The following is a 13,182-nucleotide window of genomic DNA, read 5'->3' on the forward strand; positions in this document are numbered from 1 at the left end:
GCGTCAACGAACCGGGGAACATGTCTTACGTGAAGGAGACTGTGGATAAACTGCTGAAAGGTTATGATATTCGTCTTCGGCCAGACTTTGGAGGTATGCCTGCTGTCCCTCATTCGGTGTCTTCCACCCTAAAGGCATCCCTACCATAATGTTTTATTTGTGTTGTCCAAAGTTAACTTTCTTCTGTGTATTTCAAGGTCCACCGGTTGCTGTTGGCATGAGTATAGACGTGGCCAGTATAGACATGGTGTCAGAAGTCAACATGGTAAGTAGTGTTCAAATCCTCTGTCATTATTTGGGTTATTAGTGTTGGTGGACTTCTGTGGACTGCTTTTACCATTAAAACCCCACAAATTAATTAAAAGTGCTCCTCTAAGAAATGACCACTTTATTTAAAGGTTTATGTGTTGAAAATACTTTATTCCTTTATAAACTAATCAATTTCTAGTGCTTTAAACAGCTATACTTATTATTTAGTACAAGGTTTGGGTTGCCAGATTGTCGAAACAATCCTTTTATCTGGTGTTTATCCAACTGAGATTAAAAAAAAGACAATTGTTGCTAATGCATTCATAAATCGTGGGCTTAGCCGTCATATCAGCGGTTGGATATCATGCAAAGTCATTTTATTTTTCACAATAATTCATCCATTCATGCAGCTGTGAAGCTTAATAAGTTGATGAATGCATTTTGCTCCAGATGGTTCAGCCAAGTAATCTGGCAACCCTGAATTTGTTCTTATTAATAGCTTATAACAGATCTATACATCATCTGCAAATTACTAATTAACCATAAATAAAGCCACTAATTACAGCTTATTATAAATGCTGTCTTGTCTGAAAGTGGTGCCAAAGAGGGAACCGAAATGAATGTTTACAAGCTGGCAACCCAAACGCTGACCATGCTAAAAAAGAATTAGCAAATTAAGAATTAGCCGCTAATAAAGCCACAACTTAATACTTAAAAAACACATTATAAAAGTTCAGTTGTTAGACAGTCTGATCAAACCTAGAGAAAAATAATCTGCAGCATCCTCTTTAGGTTCTTTGTGAACTGAGCGCAGTCTGTGGAGGCTTTCTTCCATTGTGGAGAGTGCTTTGGTCATCTGCTGTATCAGATTATGGCTCGTTGTATGGTTTTACATCCTGGTTCAGTGGCTGTGCGACTCGAGCAGATGAACTAATGGTCCCGTTAGAAGATGAGGTCAGTCAGTTCTTTTGCCGCGTCCTCTCCTTTCAGATATGAAAAAACAAGCTGGACCTCCAGATGAGTGTGTCAGTGTGCATGTGTGTTGGGGCTGGCACACCACGGGGCTCTACAGTTTAATGCCTGTATGCCATCTATCATTGGTCTGAACTGCTGACAGAGCTTGATGCTCTGTCACATGATGCTACTGAGAGGAAATAGCCCCTGACATGCTGTCCTGACAAGTATGCGTGATGCAATGTACCCGTGGTGCATTTTAATACATCTCTACACAGCAGCCGAGTGTGGCTTTGTGGGAAGCACACAGCAGCTAAACACTCACTTCCAGTGACAACTGAGACTCATCGTCTGTAAACGAGTAAACAAGTAGTTTGTCATGTTAAGCACTGTGGTTATATAAAGAAAAAACAGAGGTTTTTTTTCTGCATAATTATTTAACATTTTGGATGCGGATTTTTAAAATGAGAAAATGTGAAGTTAGTGAAGCAGATGAACACAGCAGAGGTCTCCAGACCCTGAAGTGGACCTCCACAGGGGGCCAGGAGGGCTGCTGGGGGGTGTGGATGAGGAGACCATAAGACAATTAGACAATTACAACCTGTGCCACGTTCAAAAAAACATAATTCAGTCAATTCTCAACCCTTTTTCCTCGATCCTCATATGTACATACAGAGGGTGGGAGGGATGGGATTTCTCTGTTTTTATGTTTTCCTTTATAATGTTTTTAACTGCTGTAAAGCACTTTGTGTTGCATTTTATCATGTATGAAAAGTGCTAAATAAATAAAGTTTGATTTGATTTGACATGATCCACATACTTTTAGATTCAGTGTGACACATATCATTATGTTCACATCCATAAGTCTGTTTCAAAAACAGAGAAAAAGACTCTTCCTTTAACTCCGGGCCTCCTGATGACACTCAGGACTTGCCTGAGTGTCATCTTTTCTGAGGATTGTAAGGTTTTTACAGTATCAAAGTAATCCAGCGATAGTTATCTGAGCGTTCATGTGTATTTTGCAAGCTGCTAATAGCTAATTCAGCATACTTGAGGGTAGACATTAGCCAATTAGTGGGGCTGTTGGGGGGAAGGGGGGCAGTTGTTTCAGTTCTGTCTGAATACAACACATGAATAATGCACCAGCCTGTTATCGTGGACATACAGCATGTACAAAGTTTGACTTCTCACCGCCTTTGATTCTAAGAGAATAGACAGATAAACATATTCCTTCAATCTCATTGGCTTTGAAAATCTAGGATCGTTTAACTAAGTCTCAGCTCTTAATGGGCCAAACCTAATTTCCACGGCAGAGACCACGCCCGCTTTTAACCCGAGAGTTTGAGAGAGTCTGCGCAGCGTGAAGGCATCGGGCGTCCTCGATCATATCGGACCGTCTGTGCTAATGCTTCTAGGCACGCAGGCGGGACAGAGGACATGTCCTCCTCATCGCTGGAGGAACTGGACACATCTAGAAAACACACTCTCCCATTGGCACTCGAGCATGTGCTGAAAACGATTCACTCATGATACAACTGATGGGACTGCATCCTGTCCATTATGTTGTCTGATTTGGCAGATCCGTCCACACCGTCCTGCAGGAACCAGCAGGACCACTAATTACTGGTCAGGCTGCTTTAATATATTGGACTCTGCTGTAACTAAGCAGGCAAAGTGACCTCACGTCAGCACTACTTCCATTTATTTGTTTGTTTAATGCGTGCAGCTATAGATCACTTTTATCAGGGTGCCCTGAGCAGCCGGCACCGCCGAACGCTGCCATGGTTTATCTGTGGTCCTGAACAGCATCATTTTGTTCCTTTCTGTCGAAGCTGCGCCCCCCCCTCCAGAGGGCTTTGACATTTCCAGCTTCTTCTTCTCACATTTTGCTCACTGGAGCATCTCAAGGCTTCCAATGAACCAGAGTGTTTATGGAGAATCCCTCTCATTGAGATGCAGTATTGTGAAAAGGTGCAAAACCTCACATTAATCACAACTCTTTGCACATTGCAGTTGCTCCTTTCCATTGTCAATCATCTTATTAATAGCCCCGGTCCTTGTGAGCTGCCATGCTTGGTTTTAACTGGATGTCCCAATCAGTCTTTGGCCACAATCCTGATGTGAGCGGTTTCATATCGGGTAAACTGAGCCAAATCTGAACCTGTTTGAATACTGATTAAAATCACAGCTGTAGCTTAATCTCACACACCTTAATTTTTAGGAGCTGTTTGATCCAAATGCCCTGATTCTAAAATATGAAGCTTGTGAAGTTTAGTTGGGTGTAAATGTTTGTTTTTGCACTTTGTGAATTATTGCCGGTGTTATTTATGGGCAGTTTCACTAAAAACCTCACAGCTCTGTTGGTCAGGTGTCCACAATCAGTCACAAATCTTCAATGCAGTTACTCACATTAAATATTTCTTTCTTCTTAAATGCTGTAAGCCAGATTATTCTGAAAAGGAAAACAGGCAAAACATCCATATTTGAAGCTAATAAGAGACTCACAGAGGCACAGAAATGGAAGTAGGACAAAAACGCAGTTTAACATTTACTATGAAGCTATAAAAATCAGCTGAGGTGAGAAGAGAGAAGCAGGATGTGTGTCTGTTCTTCCACTCATTTGAATATTTGGAGATGATGACCTATATCTGCAGCAGCTTCATCGCTGCTGTTACTTCTCACATTCTTCAGACCCTGATTCTTGGGTTTCTCTTATTGCCTCCTTTGTTACGGCTCCAACCTTGTTTCTAAAGACCTTTGAGATGTTTGAGTGTTAAATTACAGCCTCTCAAAGCCAGACTATGTATTACAAGCTCAGTTTTCACAGGATTCAAGTCTGATGAGAGTCTGTGGAGCCGTGCAGATGCATTTCTGACCAGTCACTGATGTATGAGGGTGTCCAGATGACGTAATGACTCCAAACCTGTGAATGAGGCGTAATTCCACGTCTGCATTTATTATGGCCGTTTGTGTTGTCTCCAGTTTAGAAACTCATTGTGATAAATGGTCGGAGGTGGAAGTTTGACATTTCCAGAGCAGCTGTCACGTCATTCCAGTTTGATATGTGAAGCGACCACAAATGACAGCCCGGTGAGTGGCGAGTCCGGCGTCCAGTCACATCTCTGACGGCTTCGTATTGATGTCTGACTGAAGATGAGAACCGTCAGTCATCTATTGTACCGCTTGATTGGAAAGACATCCGCCCTGTGCGAAGGCTGAGCCTCGTGATACCACACTGAGAGACGTCAGCAGACGTTTAGAGGAACGCTAAACTGAACACAATGTACTAAATATGAAAACACTAATTACTCCACATGATGGTGAATCCTGAACTCAGCCTCTCCAAAAAGTCTCTGGCTCACCTTTGAAATGCATCGATTGCTGATTGGTTGCTTGACAAGTGTATCTATGTGCACATGCATGGTCGTGTGTGTGTGTGTGTGTGTGTGTGTGTGTGTGTGTGTGTGTGTTATTTGCAGTAGTTTTTAATCTGTTAATAGGATCAGAGACTGCATTTAGTAAATCAGTGCCGGCGCTCAGTTTAGAGTCGTGCTTTAAGAGGAGTGGGAAACAGACAGAGCAGATCTGCATTGCAGTGCATGTCCTGTCTCTTTTTATATACTTCAACACGATCCTGGTGGAAGTGTTCCTCACATGAAGTCCAGAGCAGCAGGAAAGTTGTGTTTCTCTGAGCTCTCCGCAGTCCAGCCGCACTTTTCACAACCCACAGGGATTATTGAGTGATGATCAATGTTTCTTGGATAAAAGCCATAAAAGCGGACCCTCTCTTAGTTTGAAATGTGACATGATCTCAAGCTGTGTCAGTAAAACGTCTCCCAAAGCTTCCAAAACAAACACACTGAGAAGTGATGCTCAGGGGCCCTTGAGGAGAGACCTGTGGTTGTGGTCTGTGCTGCAGCGTCGGATTGCCTCACACAGGCCGGACGAAAAGAGGAGCAGAAAAGGAGACTTGGCTCAAGATCAAGTTCATCGCTCTGACTTTTAGCTGGATGCTTTTCCATGTTCCACATACCTCCCGCTGAACCAGACTATTCTTTACTGAGTTGAAGTTTTCTCCCTGTGGGAATCGTGCGACTTTACCAAAAGTAGTTTTAGAGCGAAACCAAAGAGAGACTTCCAAAAAGACACTTTAAATCCGCCCGGCAACTCGTCTGTTATTCAGCCATAATAGTGAACATAATGAGCTTCAATCTGTCAAATCTTCAAATGTGATTTCTCAGTATTTTACATAAATGTGGCCAAAATTGTTTTAAAGCGCATTACTGCATGCTAAGCTAAGCTAAGTGGCTAGCCACGAGAGTGGTATAAATCATATACTGAAAATGTTGAACCAAGTGAAAATGTTGACGACAGCCTGACCGATACAGGATTTATGGCACTGATAGCGATCAATATGTTGGACATACGGATCCCTCACAGATTATTTTATTTGTTTATGTACTTTTGTGACCAATACACATCCTGAGCTGTACATTTAAAATATATAAAGTGCAAAAAAAAAATATAAAGCATAAAAAACATCTTGTCAGCGTTCTCTGCTGGACAAACTATGTAGTAGTGATGCTTTTTCTAAATTACTTCAAACCTCTATTTCATTACCGCATTTTTTTTGTCACTCGTCTGCCAACATATACTCTGCAATGAGCTGATATCAGCCTGTCTGATCGCTCGAATGTCGCCTCCTCAGTCTGAGCTCATTGCCTTTAATGGCTGGACTGGGCAGCCATAGAGTAGTTCCTCACCTATTGTATGTATTTTTGATTTAAAGCGTGTTGTTTTGTATTATGTTGTATTATGTGTATTAAATATTTGAAGGAAATGCAGGATACAGAGCTGCAGAACTTGTGTGGAGTGGAGAGCAGAGAGGTGTCGGCGGCTTGCTTTCATGCAGCCGAGTCACACGAGGTATTGGCCCGTTATAGCAGGGTGTGGGCGAGCTGCAGAGCTTGTTGTCTAGGAAATGAGATTATTAATATATTTCTGTCTTTACTCGCTCCTCTCCTTTTATTTTTAGCTTGGGAATTCAGATTGGTCTGTCCTTTTCTACACTGTTGTTATTTTTAAAACTCCAACCTAACCAGACGTTGGTGTTACACAAGGAGCAAATATTTGTGTATTGTATTTTTTCAGGATCGCTCCTTCAGATGTGAGTGTCTACAGTTTTTAAAGAAGCACCTGTCCAGAGACATAAAGCACCTTGAACTGTAAAGCAGATCCTCCCAGCAGTGTTTTACACATTTATTCGGCAGCCACGGTGTGAGTCAGCGGGAAGACGGACCCGTCAGGTGCTAAAACACCCCTCCATTTTTACGCTTTAACATTATCCACCTTCTGCCTGGAGGAAGCATTACCCTTAAAAAACTCATACTACAGATGTTCCCCCAGATTTATATTGAAGGGCTTACTTAATAAGTCAGCCACATAAAACACCAAATAGCCTCGGGCTCCAGCTACTCACAAGGTAAGGAGAAGTCAGCTAGAAACACTGGAGTAGCCCTCTGTGTACAACATGCTGAGCTTTCCTCTGCGCTGGAACAATGCTGCATTTAGTCTTACACAATAGCGGGATGTGACCCTACAGGAATATAAACCCTCTGAGCAGCAGAGCCGCTCTCCTCGTCGCTCTAACAGGGTGCTTAAAATAAAAATGGAACTTCAAGTGCTTCTGTTGAGTTGATCCGCCTGATTCAGGGGGAACTAATTGTGGCGGAAACACTTTTGATTAATGTGGTTTATGGGGAAAAAAGGAGGAAATGCTGAGGTGACCCCCAGCCGGCATATGATTCATCATGTTTTCAGGGCATCAGAAATGTTTTAATCAAACCACAGCACATCTGAATACCTGCACATGACACACGCTATTATCTTTAAGTGCAAAATCACTGATTATTGATATATTGGTGATTGATGATCATAGCTATAGGCTTTAAATCTATCTAATTACACACCATGAATACATGTTCTTGAAGGAGAGCATCATAATTCATCACCTCATTCTAGATGAACAAAGATAAAGTGTCGTTGTTATGGACACATGGCCTATAATATTGTAAGATGCATCCACTTATGAAGGCAGTTCTGTTCATTTTTCAGTCCTAAGAAAGTCGCCTTCTTGGATTTTTACGGTTGACTGATTCTCTAAATGTAACTAAAATTACAGCATTTGACTTTTTCATCTCAGGAATGAAAATTGGAACCGAAAAGTTTTCTTTCAGCTTGTCTGAGATCCAGTGTTTGTCACAGAACCGGTGACGGTTCCTGAGAGAATAACGTCTGACTGAACTCCTCAGTAATCTAACAGAAACAGGTTTTCTCTCGAGCCCCCATCCCTCCTCTCCACAAAAATAGCTCACCTGCGACTTTGTTCTTAAGATAATAGTACTTACATGCAGTCTGCTATAAGGTGGTGAAGGACTGAAATCATTTCATGAAAGGCTCTGTAAAATGTTGTGTGGGAGGATGCAGATGCTGAAATTATTAAACGCATGGTTTGTAAAACATACATAGTACACTTCTGAATCCCGCTGGGAACACTTAGCTGTCTTATGGAGAGATGAAAAGCCCCCCTCTTGCACGGGGCAAGCATCTCTGAGTGCTATTCCTGTATTCCCAGCAGATATCCTGGTGTTAAGTTGACGTAGACGATGTTTGACTGGCACACAGTAACCACGTCTGAGTATGAGAGTGTGCACTCTGCGAGCCGAAGATGACACGACAGTCTCATCCTCCCACTGGGCCTCATTTACTCACTGGTGCTGAGAACAAACCTCTTTCTGTCTCTTGTGGTCTACATATCTGACAACAAACAACTCCACCCTTTAGGGTGACGAAACGCACATCAGAGTAAGGAGGATATACGTGCATTTTCAAAGTTTAAGCAAGTTGGCAGTTTGAAATCCTCCGCGGGATGGTCTTTGAAAGCTTTTGGTTATCAGATATGGCGATTGGTAATTGCCACATGATGAAATATTACCCTCAAACTCTGGAGACAGGCAGCACTGAAAGTTAATTTTCAATAGAGCTGAGGCGTAATTCAATATTATCCTTAATGACTTTCAGTGGAATCGTCAATATGAACATATTGCGTTAGCGTTTAGTGAAATTCTGTTGAAAGCAGAAGCAAATCAGAAATGGAGCGTAGCATTAGTTCCGATGGTGAAGTCATGTTTGCATTAGCTGATTGGCATCAGCTGATTCACAATCACTTCCTCATTCACCAGCTGTGTGGCTGTCAGCTGACTGGTAATGTCCAATCACGCTAATGCACCGAACCTGACGCTTCTCACTGTGACTCTGCTGACAACCCTGTTCGCCACCACAGCTCCCTCCATCACTGCAGCCTCCCCATGGGTTATGATTTTTGGTTTTGGTGTTATAACTAAAATTGGGCACAATATTTTACATCAAAAAATAACTTGTCATCGCTTTCCAGTCGACAGTCTATGCCGTCTAATGGCAGCACTGTCTTTGGCATTTGTTGCTTATCAGCCGACATACAGAACACCAGTAGCAATACATCTGTAATAAGCTAGTATTAGCTAATACTATTAGCGCTACTGCATAGCCTCTCAAAGCGTGGCCCGTGGAACAACGGTGGCCCTCAGAAACATCTTGTGCAGCCCCCAAACATGACATGAAATGCATGCATTATATTTTAATCATTTGTTTTCCATTTAAATATTTTCACTTTCAGTCTGCATTTAACACATCGCTCAGCTGCCGCGTCAAATTGCGTCCTAACGAGGTTAAGAATGACAACTTCCTGGTTGCAGGGTAACTAGCGGCACCTCCTAAATGTCGAGAGCTTTACAGAGCGTGATGACAAACAAGTGGAAAAGTTTCATTCCTAATTCAAACGGGAAGTGTTTTAAAAGTGTTATGAAGGAAACTGCTTTACAGAAAACTTTACAAGTCTGATGAAGGTGATTAGATCAACAAAAGTGAGTTAGTGTGTACCGTGGTCATGATCATAAAGCTTCTTTTTGTAGTAGCCAACGCCTTTCATTGGACAAGCGTTGGCAACACTGACCTCCAGAGGATGTTTCCCAGTACACACACTGTAAACCCTCTGTGTCCTGGAATAGAGCCCTGTGGGATCCAGCAGCTTACTGGGAGCAGGAGGGCGTACTGTACTGTGTGCACAGAGAGAATTGGTGTGTTATAGCTTTGTTTCTGAGATGCTAAAACAGCCTTCAAGGCAGTCAAGGACATCTGCTGAGGTGGGATCTGAAGATCTAAAACAGACTGAAATAGTTGTGGTCCAGACGGTTGGTAGATGGGCTCCATCTCTGCAGCCGAAGAGCTGTTGTGTAAAGCTGAGCTGATTCACCCAGCCCACACCTCTGCTGCAAGTGGGAGAGAGCATAATGAGGGCATCTTCTGTTCACAGGGGGTGAAGGAGAATTGGGAGGGCGAAGGCATCTCTCAAAAGACGGCTTTTCTGGAAACATACTGTATTACACTGATTACTACAGAACCTGCACCTGCTCCAGCAACTTTAAAAAATATCTCTGGCTTTCTTTTTCAGAAGCAGAAATGTCGTCAGGGGTGTCATTATTTTCACTTTTTAACTGGCAAAATACTCGACGTAACAAAAAGGCGGTTAAATGGATGAAAGCCCTCACAGTTTCAGTAACTAGAGGCAAATTTTTTAACATAGGGGAGGAGAATAAATACATCTTCTGACTGTACACACACACGCTGAATTATTCATAGGAATCAATACTATATTATATTATACTGTCAGTCAAATGGCACAGTGTAATTCATTCCAAACAGAACAAGCCCACACTTTGTCAGCCGTGCATGGTGCAGCTGCCCCTTTGCACCAAGGTGTGTTGTGTTCAGTGTAATGAGAGAGTCAACAAAAATAATGAAACGCTTTATGTTGTCAAAATGAGGTCAGCAGTTTCCTGGCTGAGTCGTAATAATTAGTCCAGCATTGAAAAGTTAAAAAAAAAAAAACTCAGGCATTGATTTTTATATCCAAAGGAAATCAGGGCATTTTTGAACACTTTATTACAAATATGTTATTGCAGCAGAGGATTGAAATGTTGGTATTTTCAGCACGGGCCAAGTTCTTGTTTATTTCCTTAGACCTGCTTATTTATTTAAGAGAACATTAGTCAGCAGAATAAAGCCAAGTGAGCTAGTAAAGAGCTCCATTAAAGGCCTGGAAAAGCTTTTGTGTTCTGATGGATCCACTTGTGGAGCTAACTGCGAATGAACGCCCAATAAATTATTGAAATAGGCTCAAGTCATTGCATGTATGGCTGGTAATATGTAATGAAATCTATCAATCTGTCTTTCTATCTATCTGTACTTGAGCATATGCAGTGTAGTTGTGGCATTCTGGTAAAAGTGGTCAGTCACTAAGCTGAAACCTGGCGTTGATGCTGTGCCTGCAGTAATGGAAATCCATAGTCTGAGGGCTAGCGCCAGTCTTGTACACAGAACAGCTGAGAGAGGTTTCTCGTCGAGACAGGTCTTGAAATATGGTCACCCAGGGCGGACTGATGAGATGTTTGACAATTCTATAAATATCACTTTGTTAGAAAAAATACATCCCGAGCCTTGGGCTGCATTCAGTGCTGAATTTAAAGCCTCGGTCTGGACAACACTGGCCTGAAGAAACTGCAAACTTGTGAGACGAATTGCATTTATTTGTACTCTATCTGCCATGTAGTCTCACTACACAATGCTGTTTCACCTCCCACAGGACTACACGTTGACCATGTACTTCCAGCAGTATTGGAGAGATAAGAGGCTGGCCTATGCAGGGATCCCTCTCAACCTGACGCTGGACAACAGAGTAGCAGACCAGCTCTGGGTCCCGGACACCTACTTCCTCAATGACAAGAAGTCCTTTGTTCACGGTGTCACTGTTAAGAACCGTATGATTCGACTGCATCCGGACGGCACTGTTCTCTATGGCCTCAGGTGAGCGCTGGTCTTAATAAAACCAAAAATTTCTCAAATAGCGGCCCTTACCTCAGTGGACTCAATCCGAACTTCCTCCATGTTTGCCTGTCGCCTTGATACGATCAAAATAATGCCCACTTTGTTTCAGCACCTTTCCTGAACAGATGCAGCCCGAAGTGCTTTACACAGCAGGATTTTAAACAATGTTAGGCCAAAGACAAGCAAAACAAAAAGAATAACAACATGATAAAACATTAAAAACAATAAGAATACAAAGAAGGTTTGCTGTTCTAAGATCCAGGCTGAGAGTATTCCTCAGGTTTGGGACATAAAAATGTGGGAAACATGATTAACTTATAAATGAAAGGCACCACAAATGAAACTCAGCACTTCCTCCAGAATTTTCACACTAAAAGCTTTCCCTTTAAAGTGTTGAGTTTTGTTGACGTTAGCTTAGCATCAGTCAAGAGTAAGGTAATGAAGAAAAGAATAGCCTGAAGTTTTTCATGCTAGCTATGACCCCGGCCATTATTTGAATAGAAGCTATTATCTGAGAGTTAACCCTGTATGCCTTCTTCATTAATTCCCTTTCCTGCAGGCATTATGCAAGACAATGTGAAGCAACTACTTGAAGAAGGATACACTCGCATTTATGTGTCTCATATCCTGATGAAATCCAGATTTGATACACTTTCATCAGCACACATACTGTATGTGCATCTCCATTAACCTGATAGGAAATCTGACTGGATGAGTCTTGGTTCTCCTCTGCCTTCACACACTCCAGTCTGATTTAATTGAGCGCAGTGAAGATTACTGTATGCATCTCTGAGAAACGGATGCATTTACACATTTTCAACATCTCACACCACCTCCCGTTTTAACGATTGGCTAGCAATCCATCGCTAATGCTTATTGGCTGCATTTACTCTTGGCTTTTACGCTATCACATAGATATCCAATCTGCCCAAGACGCATGAAGTGGCTAAGTGTTTTATTTGTTTTGTTGAAGCCATTTAGGGGTGCAGTTCTCACAACCTAATGCTAATACAGCAGGTCTCTCACCAGCTAATATCACATAGCTTGTCTCATATGTTTATTTGGACTGCAGCTCAGGACTGGATTCACAACATAACACTTCGGCTCTGAAAGGCTTGCTATTAGCAGTAATTGACAAGGAGTCTGACTTCCAAACAAATAATAATGAACGTCACGGCATTGCTAAACTGTTTGTGTCTTGCTGTAATAATCTGCTGTGTTTGAAATTTGTTTTATCACAGACTTTAAGGGAGCACATCTCTCTAAATCTGCTGCTCTATCTTCCTCTATTTGACACCATCATTTAAAACAAGGTCACTCAAGTAACGTGTCCTGTGCCTTCCTTTTGGGTTTGTGTGATTCAGAATCACGACGACGGCAGCCTGCATGATGGATCTGAGGAGGTACCCGCTGGACGAACAGAACTGCACTCTGGAAATTGAGAGTTGTAAGTTTAAACCCCACATCTTGTGCTTGGTAAAGAAATACAGTGGACAGCTGCACTTTTTCATCCCTTAAAAATATGAACAGCACTGTGATTCTCATAAAAAAGTTCTCACACTCCTCATCTCGTGGAGACAGAAACTGCACAGACTGCTGAATTGCTTTCAATTTATTAAGCTGTCGTACCTCATTGAGATTGCTTGCTTCACCCTCCCCAGTCAGAGCTACAGTGTCTGTCCAGGAAGCTTCTGACCACACGGTGATTTCCATACTGGAGCACATTAACAATGAGTCCAGTTCATCAGTCTTTGATGGCATGTTTGGCTGTCTGCGCTAAAACTATTGGCTGTTATGGATCCCGTGCATGTGGTTTAAGTGTGCCTGCCTGCAGTGACACACATCCTTGTGCAGATTTACATCTCACGCAATCAGCACTTACAGCCAGTATGTGTGATTCATATGACTTACTGTAAATCAACTGTAGCTGTTAGGCCCCCAGATTTCAGCAGATTTCAGCAAATAAAGATATATTATTAATTTTAGCCCTCCAAACAA

The 13,182-nt window shown here is 42.2% G+C and overlaps 1 protein-coding gene across 4 annotated transcripts in view; it reads left to right on the forward strand.

Annotated features, from left to right (window-relative positions):
- Positions 1-13,182, forward strand: part of gabrb3 (gamma-aminobutyric acid type A receptor subunit beta3) — a 44,730-nt gene that overhangs the window by 19,756 nt on the left and 11,792 nt on the right. For all 4 annotated transcript variants that reach the window (XM_076726575.1, XM_076726578.1, XM_076726579.1 and 1 more), the window contains 4 exons: positions 2-93; positions 198-265; positions 10,943-11,163; positions 12,549-12,631. In XM_076726575.1, coding sequence (XP_076582690.1) covers positions 2-93; positions 198-265; positions 10,943-11,163; positions 12,549-12,631 — 464 coding nt within the window. The remainder of the gene's footprint in view (position 1; positions 94-197; positions 266-10,942; positions 11,164-12,548; positions 12,632-13,182) is intronic.

The sequence above is a fragment of the Chaetodon auriga genome, chromosome 3, assembly GCF_051107435.1.
Source record: "Chaetodon auriga isolate fChaAug3 chromosome 3, fChaAug3.hap1, whole genome shotgun sequence".
NCBI lineage: Eukaryota > Metazoa > Chordata > Actinopteri > Chaetodontiformes > Chaetodontidae > Chaetodon > Chaetodon auriga.